At 38.8% G+C, this 18,965-nt stretch overlaps 1 protein-coding gene across 1 annotated transcript in view; it reads right to left on the bottom strand.

The window, feature by feature from the left end:
* Nucleotides 1–5,662: 5,662 nt before the first annotated feature.
* aadac (arylacetamide deacetylase) overlaps nt 5,663–18,965 on the bottom strand; it is a 49,581-nt gene continuing 36,278 nt past the window's right edge. Inside the window, exons 4-5 of the mRNA XM_079885711.1 lie at nt 6,886–7,057; nt 5,663–6,787 (exon numbers count right to left, since the gene is read on the bottom strand). Of these exons, the coding sequence (XP_079741837.1) occupies nt 6,167–6,787; nt 6,886–7,057 (793 nt within the window). The 3' untranslated portion in view covers nt 5,663–6,166. The remainder of the gene's footprint in view (nt 6,788–6,885; nt 7,058–18,965) is intronic.

Raw genomic sequence — 18,965 nt, 5'->3', positions numbered from 1 at the left:
GGTATTCCGCATGGTTGATCAATCAAATCTATACACACCTTTTCTGACATTGTTTTGAGCACAAATATTGCATTCGGCTATCTATCAATCTCCTATCAAAATGATCTATCATCTGTTTTTTTATTTTTTATTTTATTTTTTTACTCACTTCCCCCCTTTGTGCGATGGTCAAAACCACACACATCTGAAATTAAAATAGTAAAAAGGGTTGCTAGTGTAATTATTTGTCCTTTAATACCTCATTTATCCAATAGTCTGAAGTTGAGGGTTTTGCTTATGCTTTCTTGACTTGATTGATATAGACTTCATTTTATATTCAATTATCTATCCTAAATTTCAAGGTGCGAATACAACCAATTCTAAATTGGTAACACAACTCTGATGACAAAAGCTATTGAATGTAGGCAATGTGGCATTCCCGTCTAAACATACTGAAACATACTGTCTAAATGTTTGGAATAACACAGCTGGCCGATATCAGTTGCCATTTGATTGTGTTAAACACCGCTGTCATAAACCCCAAATTTTTTTCAATATCTAATAGATCAAATTATCTGGTAGGTCTGGACATGCTGTCGTTTGAAAGAACCATTATCAATTTCTCTAGTCTGATTTGTCATTCATCTGTTAATGTATCATCATAATCTTTTCTTCTGTTGCCTATGAGCTGCGCTTTTAAATGACTCATCATAATCTTGAATTCATGACCAACAATATTAACATCGTGTAACCCCTGGTAATGACAGCATTTGTGATATCACGTGTTTGTAGTTTGTGTAGTTACCATTTTATTTCTAAACCTAAAAAAAAAACTATTGACCAAGATGGAGTGACCAGCACCACAGCTTTATCATCTACATTTTTGTTGTTGAAAACATTATGTCCTTTTTTTTGTCTAAATAGAGAGCTCAGTATCACTCAAGTTTATATCAGCTCTGTCTTGAAAGCAGAGCCCAAAAACTCTGTTCAATGGACAACATCATCACTTATCTAATTATGCATTTCCCCCTAGATGGTTAATGCAATAGTCCCTCACTCTGCTGAGTCCAGCCTCAGTTTTAGTTAATAATCGAGTCATGCAAACTCTCAACTTTCTCAACTTCCCTCCTCTTTTCTTTCTTTTTGTAATAATGAAAAAAAAAAAAAAAATGCTTACAACTGGACTGATGTCTATTGAAAGAAAACAAATAGAGTGTTAGCTTAAAGGACAAGTTCGGTATTTTACACTTAAAGCCCTGTTTTCAGATCGTTTCTGATGAAATAGAACGGTTAAGATTGAAATTTGGACACATTCTGCTGGCCCGAGAATTTTCGGTTTCTGTGGTAGCACCCCCCACCTCCACAATGGCTGCATAGGTGCACTGGAACAATCCTTCCTAAAACGCATTAACTTTCGTTTACAAATACGTGAAACTCACCGAGTAGTCAGGGGTGTTCACTGATATGCTCACACAAAAATCGCTGCAAAAGATGCTTTCCAACAGGTGTTTTACCATTCGTTGTAAAACTGTGGACCTATTTTTCCAAACGCCTCACACCCGTACATTCTTCCGCTGAGAGCTTGAATAATAGACACTCCAGCCCAGTTGGTGGCGGAGTAATACCGTACCTCACAGCACATCCAATACAAGTCAATGGACATCCCATACAAGTCAATGGAGTTGGACAAAATCTACGATAAAACCTGTTGGAAAGCATCTTTTGCAGCGATTTTTGTGTGAGCATATCAGTGAACACCCCTGACCACTCGTGAGTTTCTTTGTAAACAAAAATTTTATGTGTTTTAGGAAGGATTGTTCCAGTGCACCTATGCAGCCATTGTGGAGGTGGGGGGTGCTACCAAATTTCAATCTTAACCGTTCTATTTCATCAGAAACGATCTGAAAACAGGGCTTTAAGTGTAAAATACCGAACTTGTCCTTTAACAGAATATAGAGAACTGCTGCTGCACCAGTGAATAAGCAAAATAAAATTAATATGGCCAATCAATGAAATTTGAAGCGGTCTCTTGTAGTGATCATTGAAAACGTATCACCTGTGCCCACTCAGTAAAGGATGAAGTCCTTCTGCTTGGACCAGCGATCAGTTGAACTGGTTGGGCTGCTGTCTGAGTGTTTCCCTCCTCATCTAATGCATTTAATCTGTCAGTCTTTGTTGGCATTCAAGGGTCTGGTGTCATGTTGGGACATCGTGGTTTGACTCTGGATGCTGTTGTCTCTCTACCTCCCCTCAGTCTGGCTTTTGGCCAAGCCACGGAGGAGGCAATTTTGCATGATGGCAGGATGTTTTTCTTGGTTGTTTCTGCATCAACACAGTCTTTGTACATACCAGCCCCTCAGAAGTTTCAACTTCCTCTTCCAGGGGGGATGAAGGCCCACCAACCAAACGCCTCTTCTTTTCTCTGCAGCCGTGTCCTTATGTTTCTTGGTCTCACTTGTTGCACAGTCCATTTGCTGTTGTTTATGTTTAGGCAGCCATCCCAAAAGCTGTCTGGTGTCATCTGGAGATTGAACACTCAGAGATCCGCATGAATCAAATTCATCCTTTATAAATTCTGCAACCATCTCTTTCAATTGTCCCTTAATTTCAGAAGTCTCATCTGGCTGATAACAGCAGTTTCCCCATGCAATTTTAATAAAGCAAGTTCTTCTTTGCAGAAAAGAGCAAGCATTTTTCTTCTTTGCAGAATGCAGAAAAGAGCAGCCTTTCAGTCTTTCTCAGTTACCTTATTTTCAATTAAGGCAGTTCAAAGCAGCGTGGTTAGTGATCAGGCAAAATACACAGCACAACCAGAAGAAACGTTATCTCTGCATCCTAACCTTTTATACATTTTTCTTAAATACAACTGTATGCTCTATTTCGGGAATAAATCAAGCACTTCTTGCTTATTTTTCATCTAACTGACGCACTTCTTGCGTTTTAAGCACTTCTTGCTTTATTGTACTTACGCATGCGCTCCTTCTTGAGACCTGGAAATTACCTTCTTTTTGATTCCTTATCAATTTTAGGTTCTTTTTGGTGGGGTCTTTTATTTAAGGCTGTTACCAACAAGGCGTTAGCTTACCAGGAGCCACACAAAACAAATATAAACAAAAAGCTGCTTACATTATTTTATGGCGCGCCTTTGTTTTGTGAGGCCTCTGCCAGAGAGCCGTCCCCGGTCACTCCTCGACACCTTCTCCACCTTCTCCAATTATGTTGTGGCAAATTCAAAGTCCTCAAATCGGGTCTCAAAGAAATCTCTCAAGAGTCGAAGTTCCAGGTCTCAGAAGAATTAACTTTATTGACAAGCATCAAAGTGAGATGCCAGCTGGCCATCTGTCTTGCAATAGTCGAACTTCAGATCTTATACCTTTTCTTATCACTAGGTAGCCAATCAGCTATCTTTTTCTTTTTTGCTCCGCCTCGAGATCTCGTTACCGTTAGAATCACCTTTTTTTGGAAAAATCTTTGGCCACACCCATTTTTAAAAAATATCTCAGGCAACATGACTCTGCAGTGTCCGGTGCCATCCATCGTCTTAATTAACATGTTTTAGTACCATCTTGTATCAACCACCTATACACATCTTCTCTCTGAGCTTGTTCTTATCCATCCTCACAGACCCTTTGACCTGATTTAACCTGGTTTCTGTCTGAGACACAGCAATACAGACTTTTACATGGGGCAAAGGAAAATCTCCAACAAACACTATGTGCTTTATGACAGATTTCATGAAAACAACACGAAGGAATTTTGCGATAAACTTCGCAAAAAACAGCTTGTTCCTGAGTTGGCTGGAAGAGTTCATTATCAATGTGCTGAGCAGTTGTTTTTTCAAACGAGAAAAAACAACTACTTTGTAAATGCTATGAAGCCAACAAACATGCGTTTTTCACAGAGTATGAACTCCATGCAAAACCTGCTGCACCACTACAATGTTGCAATAAACAATAGGTTTTCTGAACAACTTACCAAGCATGTTGGTTGCACTCAGTTTGTCCTGGACAAGCATGGCCAAAAGCACTTTCAGGTAAACATGTTTTGGCATAATGTTTTCATTTTGCACAATTTAATGCACATTTATCGACTTTTCCCAAAAATGTATTTGACACTGGTATGACATGCTGACATGCTTTAATGGAGAGCTTCTCAATTCCAGTCCTCGGAACCCCTTGCTCTGCACATTTTGTATGTCTCTCTTATCTGACAAACTCAGTTCAGTTCATGGAGTCTCTCCTAATGAGCTGATGATCTGGTTCAGGTGTGTTAAATAAGGGAGACATACAAAATGTGCAGAGCAGCGGGTCCCGAGGACTGGAATTGAGAACCACTGCTTTAATGCTAGGGATTGCATGTGAAAGCACAATTAAAAATGAACGATGAGCCAAGTACACAAAAGGTGGCTGTGAAAACTCTGAAGGATGTAATGTCATACAAGACCTCCTGGGAACAACCATTCAGTGAAGCAATGGAAGAAAAGGGGATTGCTCTTTGAAGGTAGAAATGTTATAAGCTGTGAAGAATGAATAGTCACTCTGCAGAAACACAGTTAGGACTACACTACCACTACTATGTGATTGATATTGCTGCTGGTTGTTTTAGGTAGCTCTTGCTGTTTCAAAGCATCATATGACTGAAATTGTTTGTAGGCAATATACTAAGAAAATTTTTTTGTGAGATGCTATGACGCATGAATTAGGCTTGGCACGATAGTCGGTGTTACCGGTGTTACACGGTGTTCAGTCGCAACACCGGTTTCGTCACTTGCCCACCGCAGCACCGCAAAAATGCAGTATCCGTATTTTCTGTCACCAGTTGACTAGCGTTGTATGATCACGCTCAATCATTCAAGCGCGACAAAACAAGAGACCGCGCTGTAAAGTCCTGCCTATTACACACACACACACACACACACGGAAAAGATGCGCGTCAGTATAGAGTTCTCTTTTCGGCCTTGAACAAAACATAACACACACAAATTATGGCAAAATGTCCATTTTGTTGTTGCGTTTTTCATAAATAATAACGAATAACGAACCCACCATTCAAAAGACTGTGGTTGAATCCGAAATCGCGCCCTATACCCTCAAATAGGGCGTTATTGTTCTCAACATGATCTCAAGCAGTGAAAAATAGAGGACACTGACAACGCGCTGAAATACAGGACCGAGCAGGTAATATTATATGAAACAAAGTCTCAACTTTCAAATTTGGTCAGTCAAACAAAAATAAAACAGGCCTACCGTTTTTTGGCTCTTTAATGTGTCGTGACGGATTGCCTCAGTTAAAGCCAAGTTCAAATCCACCAAAGTTAATAAATAACTCTTCTGACTGCTTTGTCGCACAAAAATGGTGGAATTTGATTGGTCAGATCGCATGTCAATCAAACTCAATGCGAATGATGAATTGACGCCATGTAAAAAAAAAAAAAAACATCACTCTAACACCCCCCACGGTGAAACCGGTAATACCGATGTTGTCACGAGTCGATTAACCGGTGGGAGAATATTATCACCGTCACATCTCTAGCATGAATTGCGTAATTCAGATTTGTTTATAAGTATTTTCTCTCATTCCATGATTTTACTAACTGGCCTGTCTTTTTTCTAAAACATAAGTTACTAAGTATTAATTTGTTTATACAAATCAAACGTAGCTAGATAAGAATTCAGAGAACCAGGAAATTCATCAGACAGTTTACTGCATATCAAACCAAACCTGTCAAAATGTCAAGCAGTCAGTGACAATTGCAAAAGATTTAGAGAAATAATAATGGTACAATATATAGTACAATAATAAATTAAATAATAAAACAATATTAGTGTAATGTTAAGAAGATTGATCAACAAAAATATTATTGTCATGCTAATGTGTTCAACAACTTCATTAGTAACATACATAGTTAAGGGATAACAATGGATACATATCATCAACACTCTTCATTTATGATTGACCTTTACAAATAATATAGTCCAGTGTTTCTTAAAACCAGATTTGGTCATAATAGGAATGCCTGTACCATAATGGATTAATACAATCAAAAGTGTGCCCTTTTTAAGACAAAAAGTGGTGCACTGTAAACAACAGAAAAAAAGAAAAGAAAAATGACATAAATAAAAACAAAATATATAACCTAGTTCAACCAAAACTGATGCATAAATCACTGTTGCATTATACATTAATCTTATAGATTTTGCTTAAGCCATGTTACATAGTTGTCCACCATCCTGTGTCCAATATCAAAGTCTGTGGGCCACATAGTGAACATTAGTGCACCATGAAATCCACCGGGGTAATGTTCATGTGTGACATCAACTCCAGCATTACGCAGACGTGTGACATACATCAAACCATCATCCCGCAATACATCATACTCACAGGTCAACACATAGGCCTTAGGCAGGAAACGCAACATTGTGTCCGGCACCAGCAATGGCGATGCTCGTGGATCTGCAAGCGAATGATGGAGACTGATAGAGTGCACTGGACTTTTTCTAGTGGCCACAGGTGGAGCACTGTAATTGTATGTCTGGCGATAAGAGTCAGGCAAATATGAACTCCAATTGACAAATTTAAGCAAAGCAGCCGATTCATGGTTATTGTGTCTGTTTGCCATCATGGCTCTGAAAAATGACTTATCGCTGGTGAAGTACTCGCTCCAAAACCTCACCATCAGTGTGCGAGGCAGTATAGGCATGTATTGGTTCTGCTGGTAGGAGGGAGTGTTAAGATCCAAGGCTTGCAGGACAGGGTAGATTAGAGCCTGGGCCTTTAGCTGAACATGCTGTTGTGGGTCCTTCTGCAACTGATTATACACACATAAATATTAAACATCAAGATTATACATTATTCTATAAAAATTAAACTCACCTTTTTTAAAGTAAACTTTGTTTTAGATTTTACCTGCTGAGCCACTGCAGCTGCAAGGTTGCCTCCTGCACTGTCTCCAGACACAGCAATCCGTTCTGGATTGATATGGTAGCCCTTCAGGACCTCAACATGAAGAAAGTACTTCACCACACGATACACATCCTCAAATTGGGCAGGAAAATGATAAGCTGGGGCCAGACGATACCTGCACAGAGCAAATCATGCTGGTATTGTTCCTCTTAAGTCTATTTTTCTGTCAGGATAAATCAATTCTTCAAATATTGTTTAACCTAAGCAATATCACATGAGTAGAGGTGGGTAGAGTATCCAAAAACTGTACTCAAGTAAAAGTACAAGTACTTATAGAAATATTTACTCAAAGTAAAAGTAAAAGTAATAATCTTAATAGTTACTTGAGTAAGAGTAAAAAAGTATCCAATGAAAAAACTACTCAAGTAGCTAGTTACTTCGGATCATATAGGCCTATAAATATAAAGACTTCATGATGCAAAAGCCTCTGAGTGCCATGACTGCCATCTGAAATTTTCTTCTAAAACAAGCATTTTTATCAAGCTCGTATTTAAGTTCAGTAATTTCACTTTAATGACAATTAATAGGTAGGCTACTTTTCATTGCCATTTAAGTGAAATAACTGAACATAAACATACAAGCTTGATAAAAATGCTCTTTTAGAAGAAAACTTCAGATGGTACTTAGAGGCTTTTGCATCTGAAGTCGTCATATATATAAAATGATATTATTTAGATATTTTTTTATTTAAATGACTATTATTATCATAATAGATAGGTTATCTTTGCAACAAAAACAGAAGAGACAAGCATTATTTCTGCCATCTGTATAGCCCGAAAATCATTGCCTGTCCTTTGGTTTGTATAATAATAACTTATACAATTACATTTGGATTATTAGACAATGTCGAAATAAAGTGAATCTGCAGAGTGTTGCATTCAAAGGCATGTATTGACAGAAGAGTTAAAAACTCTTCACATGTGCTTGCGCTTATGACTGCTACTGAACATCTGAACACAAAAAAACAAACAAAAGTACATCGACGGATCTTCTTCTGTCTGTTCTCCAAAATATAATCAAATGTATATTTCTGCAAGCATGTTTAAACTGGTTAACTGTGTCTACGGCAGGCAAAGGCATTCGTTTTCAAGTCGAGTTCGCACGCAACTGCGCAACAATACACACAAACTACCGCGGGATGGCGGGTGTTCATAAACTGTGAACAATGGTAGCTTATAATGTATAAATTAATGTATATGTCCAAAAAAACGGGTAATGTCATACTTTCTAGTAGTGCTATCGTGGCGTAATAATCTGTTTGGTTGTAAAATGTATTACCTGAGTGAAATGAAATCGATTACAATATCGTCCTGACTCCTGTGGAATCATTCATTCACAGACAGCTTACGAAGATGTTAAACTAATAAAGATCTTCATCGCTGGCAAAAATATGATGCATTTGAAGATTTGCTCTCACTTGACTGTACTGTAGGTCCACAGCCATTTCATCTAACGCTCTTGATGTTCTTCAATCTTCCTGTTACGGCTCCGAGTCGAGTGTGAATTGAAATCGCTTCAGACGATTCAGCGCGTGCAGGAACTGAACAGATCATTCAAACTGATTCGCGAACCGATTTAGACAGATCTGCCAACTTGTTTGATGAAGTCTTTGAACAGAATCAACTAAAAAGAGTGATTCATTTATGAATTGAGCATCGCTCAAGCCCAGAAAAAAGATACAGCGCGCTTGGAATAAACTATGCATTTAACAACACATATTGCATTAAAATAAAGTAACGAGAGGAACGTCACCCAACGTAACGAAGTAAAAGTACAGTTTTTTCATTAGAAATGTACTCGAGTAAAAGTAAAAGTACCCACATTCAAATCTACTCTTAAAAGTACAGTTTTCCCCAAAAAATACTCAAGTAAATGTAACGAAGTAAATGTACTTCGTTACTACCCACCTCTGCACATGAGTAGAAGTGATGTTGTGGATAGCATGGCTGTTCATAGTCAGCACAAACTACATATGTTGCAGTTTTAATAGATTTTAATAAATTAATAGAAAGGACAAACAAGTAGCATCCCATCTGTACTAGTGGCTGAGCTTCCCCCACTGGTAACTGAGGTCACTAAGCTTGTTCTGTGTTTGTTGTTGGTTTGCAAGCTCCAGCAGACTTCTCCCTTCTTGCTAAACAAAGCTTAAGAAATGTCTATTACTTATGGAATCTTTGTAACCCAAATAGGGAACGAGATGCTGCATCAGTTGCTGGCGCAATGGAAACATCCCTAGGTGTGACAATTGACTAAAGCCCATATAGAAACTCTTCCGTATGCCGGAAGCTAGTTATTTTAGTTGATTAAGTTATAAATATGGATATTTTTCTTACACAAACACATCACTGTGCTTCAGAAGGCCTTTATTAACCCCATGGAGCCGAATGGACTACTTTTATCATGGATGGATGCCCTTTTTTGGGCTTCAAAATATCATCCTTCATTCACTGCCATTATAAAGCTTGGAAGAGCCAAGACATTTTTTTATACAACTCCAAAATTATATACATCTAGGAAGGCTTGAGGGTGAGTAAATCATGAGGTCATTTTCCTTTTTGGGTGAACTATCCCTTTAAGACCCACAGACCAATAGATGAATGAAGACCCAGAGTCAAGGGTTACAATCAATATACGAAAATTTACTTAAAAGAAAGGTGTTTGCAATATCAATAGCAGGAGTCAACAAGAGTTTTTAGTCCGCCTCTGCTGTTTGCAATGAACAAATCAAACAAAAGTAATTGAAATAGCTAGGGCTGGTCCGAATACCATTTTTTGAGCTTCGAAGCTTCGGTAGTAATGAACAACGAATATTCGAAGCTTCGGAGAGAGGGGGCTGAACATATTCTTCTCTCTAATAAAGGCAGGAATCTCTATGTGTCTGTATGTCCTTTTGCATTTTGATTATTTCGAGAACCGTTCATTCAATCGACTTCACAAGGGAGTGCAGTGTTGCCTTTGGTGCAATATAGATGGACACGCGAGACGCGACACTTTCAGAATTAATAAACAGTAAACTACAGAACAGCGCGAGCGGGAAGCGGCGCGCCTCACGCGGGCACGGCTTATGCTCCGAGAATGGACACTGCACTAGTGATATAAAACGCATACACGCAGGTCTGTTAACTTAAGCAATACTTAAGGTAGTCTAATATTTTTCTGACTAACAAATTACTGACACAGTAAATGGTAGATTTAAATAAAGAAAAACGAAATTTAAATAAAGAAAAAACGAAATTTAAATAAAGAAAAACTAAATTAAGTTTAATTATTTTCCACAATGTCAAAGCAACGCAGCTTAACCCAAAACACAAGCTCAGGCATGCACTTCGGTCCATACAAACTCCGCTGTTCTGCGCTCTAGCTAGAGAACACTCCCGTTGCTGGAACACTTAGTTGCTGGAAGGCGTCAGTTCTATTTCTAGCATGCGCGTTTTCCACGTGGCTCGAGCCGCGCCTGAGACGCGTGTCTCACGCAGGCAGTGTGCAAACTCCAACCTGTTAACATGGGAGCCGAAATAAAAACGGACACGCCACGCAGGCTGCAATAATGACACTTTTCGTCCTCCTCCGCCTCAAAATCATGGTGATGTTTGGCAAACTTTGCATAGGCCTATATCGCAGAGCCAGAATCAAGCATATTTTGCGTTCGTCCATCTGTGCCAGAGAATTTAACCCTTTAAGCATACGCAATGTTTCAGATAGTATGGCAAGTGTAAACACATGAATCGGATACAGTTGAAAGAACGTGTAAACAGACGGTAAATTGGGCACCAAGACCTGCAGTGTAAATGAGGCCTTATTTTCAGAATAATAACAATTTAATTTTTTTAATTTATTAAACTAATTATTAGGCTATAATTTTTACCACTCTCCGCGCCTCCCCTGGCATGCTCTGGCGCCCCCCACACTTTGAAAACCCCTGCTGTAGTCTACTATATATTCCACTATAGTTTCTGACAGTTGGACAATGGGCAAGCAGTCGAATTGTTTACAGTTTCACAGAAGCAGGCAGTTTGGCAGCAGAAAGCCAGACAGCCAAGTCTACGTGTATATGTAAAGAAGATAAAAAAGAATGCTTCAGACTTTTGGTCTGAAGGTTATCAAACATTTTATTGTTACTTCACAAAGTTTGTTTTGACTTTTATGTTTCAACTTTATCTCTTTCCTACGATCCATTGTTTTTGCTGCAGTCCATAATACAGGGATTCTGATTTAGAATGCTGAAGCGCTGTCATGTGCAGATAGGGCTTACTCTCACTGCATATTCATTGTTCATGGTTATCAGATCACAGCTGAGTCAACAGCACATTCATTTCTACCATTCCTGGAGTGCTTGACTAAAAGTTAATATGTGAACAGCAAGAACAGCCTAGAGCCTCTGTTTGATAAGAACAAGGCATCCACGTATTAATGTCCTTTTGTTGAAAATGCTCCAACAGAGTTAGGGCTGAGGAAGCGCATCATGCGGCTTTGTCAGCAAACTAGGGCAGTGATAATTGATATAGATATACCAATCAGTGAGTGCTGTCATAGGTATTAGGGCATGCAAGTTTGTTAAGGGTCATTACGGCCACATTTACACATAGCCGGGTATTTAGAGAAATTGATACCTTTTTCAGATGAAGGGTGTGTTACAGTAACATAGTTTCTATCATGGTAAGACCTCTTTTTACAGTATGCCTGTATTGAATGCCTATATCTGATACAGCAGTTAGCTGATATGTTTTCCTCCTCCTGACACATCTCTGATCAATCTTTTATTGACTCTTTCCGCTTCAGTTTTTGTATTGTTTATTTATTAAGCACTACTATAAACAGATTTCCGTCGAACAAAATGCTGTACAATTTTACGAATCACATACAGAGACAATCATAAAAGACAACAATAAAAAACACAAATAACAAAACAAATAAAGAAAACCCAGCAGGTGACCCATAACCCTAGCTGTAACGTTGATATCCACAGAAGACGAAGATGAAGAGAAATCCAAGGTTTATTAAACAAGTACTAACAAAAGAGCCAATGCGAGACAGTGTGCTAAACACAAACAATACCGGACAAAGTTGTGAACACAAGGAGGAACTTAAATACACAGTGATGATGACATGCAGGTGATCAGGTGATGGCTGATTGAGTGCAGGTGGGAATCATTAGGAATGCTGGGAAATGTAGTGCCGTTGAGGTGTGTGACACTAGCTCATATGCTAAAGCAGGAAATATTATTTTAACTTGCGCTTAAACACTTGGCGTGGGATCATTCCAAAGTTTAGGAACTTCCGCCGCAAATGCTCGATCTCCACCTGTTTTCCGCGGGGTCCCAGGAATCGCTAAGGCCAGCAGAATCGCATTTCGGCTCATATTTCTTAATTCCACAAAATACGGAGGAGCCAAATTGTGTAGCGATTTATAAACTAAAATCAGTTCTATTCTATTCTATTCTATTCAGCCAATGTAAGAACCCAAAACATTGCAGCAGCATTTTGTGTCAGCGGTTAACTCCCTGGGGTCGGCAGAGGGAGTTTTTTTCTTTGTGTACACAGTCACAAAAACAAAATGTTGTGCTTTTTATAAAATATAGAAAACAAACAGGATGCACGTTCTGCCATCTCTCTCTCTCTCAGTGAAGTCCATTCTGAAATGTGTCAGAAAATGAAATGTAACCTAGCGAATATTTGCCACACAGACATGAGATATATGTCTTTAGAAAGCTTGAAGTTTAAATGAAGCAATTCATATCAAAACAAATATTCCCTGTTTATGTAATTCGTATGAAACCAACAGTACAGTTTCTCATGCGTCTACTCCTTAACTGTAATGTGACCACACCCACACATGCACAAGCGATTTACATGCTAATCGTCCATGCGTGAGCCACGCTAACCTATAAACACCCCCATCACCTCGATAAACAAACCATCAAGCCTCATCATTCCTCTGCTTTACATTTCATTTTCATGCGTTTGGAAGACATGCTTTGAGTTTACCTTGGATTTACCTCAGTAGAAGAACAAAGTGATTTATCCAGCGGGGATAAGGAATTTATTCTCACTTATATCACTTATATATTTTCAACATGTCTCACTTTCTATCAATATGATCGGTTCAATTGGTAAAAATTATGACTTAATATCGTCATCAACGAACCTTTATCACGTGACGAAAACGAGACGAGACGCAACGTGAATACTGGTCATGTGACGATGACTATAATTAAATGTATAATGCAATATTGTTGATGAATAAAAACGAGACTAAATGTGGTTTACAAAAAAAAAACCTATGCTAAAATGTCTCTTCATTTTCGTTGACCAAAACGAGATGAGACGAGTCAAAATGTTATAACGTTATTTCGTCTCGTTTAGTCGCGTTATTATTATTTTGCAGTATTTCTGTTTCCCGTGTCTCACTTCAGGGGCTGCATCAGGTCGCACTGCACAGACGCAGGCGACGTCACTTCCTCAAGCCCCTCTCGCAGCATTATTTAGAAGATGCAGCTGCGGTGAATTAGCATAAACGACAACAAACAAAGTTAAGTCTGACACAGAGAATGGGACCGATGGCCGGCCAGCCGGGGTTCGTCTTTAGGAGAAAAAATATGTATTTATTGTTTTCATTTATTTTATTTAAATTTATGTGTGTACTTCTAACATGTTTGGTTTGTAAAATAAATATGTTGTCAATTCAAATCAGAGCATCTTCCGTTTCTGGAATGGATGTATTCTTGAGTCTATAAGGTAACAATAATATAATAAGATAACCTTGTTTGATATGGGTTTGACTAAAAGAAGATTTTGGTTTTGTCTATACTACTAGATACTTATATTATATCGACTGGGTTAAATAGAATTGAATTGCATTACTTAAGAGAGACTAAAATACAATTTTCATTGACTAAAACTGGACAAAAATAGTCAATCTATAATTCTGACTAAAATAAGACTAAAATGCTCAGACTTTTAGTCGACTGAAACTTGACTAGACTAAAAAGAGTATGAACGTGACTAAAACTAATAAAAACTAAAATGACAGTTTGACACAAAGAGAAGACTAAAACTAAAATTAAAACTGGCCACCAAAATCAACACTAGGTCCATGGAGTGGAAGAACTGGACACAGGCCCTGCGTCTCAATGTCTATACTATCCAACCTAAACAGTATGTGAGATTAAAATAAGTTTGTCCCAAAGCATAGCATGTTGAAAAGAGTATGCCAGAAGTCTCCAGATGCTCTACTATTTCCAGTGGATTTTGGAAGTGTTGATCCATGCACACTCTAAAGGCTAATATTGCCCTCAACCCATTGCGCTTTAGAGGAGGAACTACAAACATGAATAAAAAGGTTTTAAAAAAAATACAAAACATGGCAGATATCCGCAGCTGACGGTGAGAGGTATAGATAAAGGTTTGAGTGACTAATCAAAGTTTAACCTGATAAAAAAAACACATATATTTAATGTTATTCGTGTTATATTTCATCTGCAATAACAATGTGGACTTTTATAAAGATCCGTTTTGCCATTAAGTTTTAAATGCATCATTATGCATTAATATGTGGAGTCTCTGCATGAAAGATTGCAGATCAACGTGCTCCTGCATTTCTCTCCAATACGGTAGGAAATTAAATGAAATGTGGAGGATTTTGACTGTGACAAGATGATTGACAGGCCAGTTTACTGTAACAGGACGCGACAGAGAGCAACCATTAAAGACGCAATTTTATGACGTGATAGTATGTCCCAAAGCTTGTCTAATCTTCTACTGCACACTCAAAAGTATGTACGTTTTCTTCACAAAAAGAGTACATACTTTTAGGGCATAGTATAAGTAGGCGAATTGAGATGCAGCAAAATTCTCTGGTGTGACGCCCATGTTGTGAAAAGGTTCTGGTGTGGGAACCACAGGATAGGAAGGTACTGGAAACACAAGACTAGCGACCATTAAACCGAACATGCTGGTGACCGTGGTGGGGCCAATCTCCGTGGCCCTCTGTGCTTGATGCATGGTGCCCCTGGAAGTCCTGGATGTGGTCCTATAGCAAGCGAGTTCCCTGACGAAGGTGGACTAGACTTAATGCTGGATCCGTATTGGCAATGTCTTCTGTTACGTACTGCACGGAGACATGAAGGCTGAGGAACCAAACACAGTATTTATTGAGGGGCAAACCAAAGACGTAAATCAAAAAGTAGTGATGTGACATTTGAAAAGAGGAATCGGAGCTTGTGTCGAGAATAAATGTCTATTATTTCATGTTTCAAGTTGAAATGAAATGCTTTCTGTGCCTGAAGGAGCTGACATACTGCAATAAAACACCTCCATGATCAGGCATTATCGATCACTGCATGAGCATGCACAAACTACTGACAATCCACACACTAGTTAAAGTAATTGATAATAAATAATAAAAAATCATTATTTAAATAATGTGTAATTGATCCTACAATACACCAACATTGTATTTTATTATAGATTCCAAAAACGAAATGGAGAATGAGCCCCTGGTGAACATGGTCATCAAGGACTCCCAACCCTTTTTCATTGTGCATGTGCATGTGTTGGATCCCGCTTTTGTTATCCCATCTAGAAAGGTATGTGATTAATCAAGTTGTTCATCATTATATTAGAAGTTAATATTAAGAGTAACTGCATTTATTTTTATCCACAGGCTTTGAAGGCAGGTCCGTCGTCAAGGGGGGGCATTGGGGGGCAGTGCCCCCCCCAAATGACTTACTGTGCCCCCCTAAATTTGTTGCACAGGACAATAAAACAAACTTACTTTAAACGTTCGATATTAAATGTTTGTGATTGTCATCATTTACACTATGTACCCAAAATGTTTCAGCAGAACTTACCTCACAGGAACAGCAATCTCTACAACGGTAACACTAGAAATGCATAACACATTATCTTCAGAAACGATTCAGAAAATTCATTACTCAATGCATTATTACACTGAACGTAACTTGAAATATAATTATATTCATAAATGACTGTTAAAACATCCCAAAACAGCACCCAAACCTTGCAAAGACCTACCTCATTAATTATTTAAATACAACAGCCAATGGCAAGTCTCCAGCAGCAGACCTTTCAATATGTTATTTTTGTGTTAGTAGTTTTATTTATTCAAATTACAATATGTAGTTTGTGTGTAAGTATATATATATGTACAGTTCTATGCATAAGTTTAGACACCCATACTAAAGTTGACTAAAAAGAGGAATAAAAAATCATATTTGGAAACTGAACTTAATGCCTTAATTAAAAAAATTAGGAAAAATCCAACCTTTAAGGACACCAATTTTCTTTGTGAATGAATAATGTATCGTAAATAAATAAATGTTCTTCCTTAAAATACAGGGTGCATAAGTTTGGACACCCCTATGTTAAATTCCCATAGAGGCAGGCAGATTTTTATTTTTAAAGGCCAGTTACTTCATGGATCCAGGATACTATGCATCCTGATAAAGTTCCCTTGGCCTTTGGAATTAAAATAGCCCCACATCATCACATAGCCTTCACCATACCTAGAGATTGGCATGTTTTTATTTCAGTTAGCCTAATAGCTGGTTTGATTTGCATTGAGAGATGATCTTATGGAAAGTACTCCATGCCAATCTCTAGGTATGGTGAAGGCTATGTGATGATGTGGGGCTATTTTAATTCCAAAGGCCAAGGGAACTTTATCAGGATGCATAGTATCCTAAAATTTTTTTTTTTTTTAAATACTTAAAAATAAAAATCTGCCTGCCTCTATGGGAATTTAACATAGGGGTGTCCAAACTTATGCACCCTGTATTTTAAGGAAGAACATTTATTTATTTACGATACATTATTCATTCACAAAGAAAATTGGTGTCCTTAAAGGTTGGATTTTTCCTAATTTTTTAAATTAAGGCATTAAGTTCAGTTTCCAAAAGATGATTTTTTATTCCTCTTTTTAGTCAACTTTAGTATGGGTGTCTAAACTTATGCATAGCACTGTATATAAATCATGCAATTCATTTAGTTAAGCATACAGTATTGTTTATACGTAATTCCTTTGCGCAGCTGCGCATTGCATGCGATCTCAGAATCAAATTTTGGCGGTTTTGTACAGCAAAGCTATGGATATTAGAAAGTGGTTTAAAGATTCGTCGTTGACAAAGACGACTTTGACCAACAACAACGTGTGTCGAGACGACTCTGGAGCTAATGAGATGGTAGGAATGGAGAATTTGTCTAATGAGACACAAGTTCACAGCGTAGACAGAGCAGCGGGTGTAATTATGAATGGGCCTACTACTAGTGACGTGATCGGCGTCGCTGTGGCTGTGACTGGGCCAAAGCTGCAGGCCATTGATGATCTTGGAAATGAAGGACCGAATCAGATCATTTTACAGCGATACCCTGCTCGCTTGTATAACAATAAAAATCGCTGGCTTGAATATAGTGTCAAAGCTGATGCAGCATTCTGCTTCCCATGTCGAGTGTTCAATAGTGCGCACGCCGTAGTAGACTCGACTTTCACAGTTAAAGGGTACCGGGACTGGAAACATGCCGCTGAAAAAGACAAGGGATTCCATAAACACGCAAGTTCAAAAGAACATTTGACATGTCTGGCAAGATGGAAAGAACACCAGATGCGCATGGACAGTGGAAGGGAAATTTCCACACTTCTTAATTCTGATCGTAGAAATCGTTATTACGTGTCTGCTCTCATTGATGTTGTGGGATTTCTCGCTGAAAATCAGTTACCTTTCAGAGGGAGCTGTGGTGCATTTGATGACATGGCAGAGGATGGTAGTGGTCTTTTTCTCTCCCTGTTGAATTATACTGTTAAGAAAGACCCTACATTGTCTGAAATAATAAAACACATCCCCCGTAATGCAAGCTACACAAGTCCGGATATGCAAAATGAACTGATCGCCATTATGAGTAATGTCGTGACTGATGCCATTGTCCAAGAGGTGGGCGATTCGTGGTATACTATTAAAGTGGATGGGACACGGGACGCCACTGGATGTGAGAACATATCGATAGTTATTCGCTTCGTGTCTGCATTGCATGAAATAACAGAACGTCTTCTCACAATAGCTACAGCAGATGCCGGTGATGCCAACACACTGACAAACAAAATTATGGAAGAACTGGCAAAAGCCGGACTGAACACGTCACCAATTTTAAGTCAGGTGTATGATGGAGCTTCTGTTATGGCTGGAAAGAATGGCGGTGTGCAGAAACTACTGCAAGAAAAGCTGGGCCGAGAAATCCCATATGTTCATTGCATGAACCATCAGCTGCACCTGGTGGTTGTGAATACTTTGACAGCAGAGAAAGCAGTTACCGATTTTTTTTTATGTATGTTGCACCCTGTACAGATTCTTTCGGAAGCCTACTGTTTCGGCGCAGTACAAAGGTGAGCGATTAAAGCGACTTCTTGAGCAGAGATGGATAGGACATTTATCAACAGTATCTGCGATCATTAAGTCTTACAAGGAGATCATTTCTTTGCTTTCGGAGATCGACGCAGAGCGCACATATGGTGCTGAGGTAAGAATGGAGGCCATTGGGCTTTTGAGGGAAATTTCTCAGCCTGCGTTTATGTTCATCGCACACTTTGTAAAGACAGTGTTGATGTTGCTGGATGGCCCTAACAAGCTTTTGCAAAGTGAGGACATGGACCTGTTGACTGGGTTGGAACTGGTCGCGAGTGCCACTAAGTGTGTGAGTGAACTCCGCTGTGAGGCCAAGTTCACAGAGCTGTGGGATGCGGTCACCGATTTGGATGTTAATTCCACACCTTCAAAACGGCAGCGCACTGTCAGCACTTGACACACTTCTTGGAGAAATCAGCCATCGCTTCGGTGAGCGCAACACACAGCTTGCGCAATCGCTGATTGCTTTGAACCCAGAGAGCGATCAATTTTTGAATCCGAAGTTACTACAGCACATCATGTCATTAACAAAATCAACCATCGTTGAGACAGAATGTATTGTTGCTAAACAGTTTATTTCTACACAAATAAATAAAGAAGGAAACGCGA

Source organism: Squalius cephalus (genome assembly GCF_949319135.1).
Source record: "Squalius cephalus genome assembly, chromosome: 11".
Taxonomy (NCBI): Eukaryota; Metazoa; Chordata; class Actinopteri; order Cypriniformes; family Leuciscidae; genus Squalius; species Squalius cephalus.
The sequence above is the reverse complement of the archived record's forward strand: the minus strand, read 5'-3'. Positions and strand labels throughout refer to the sequence as shown.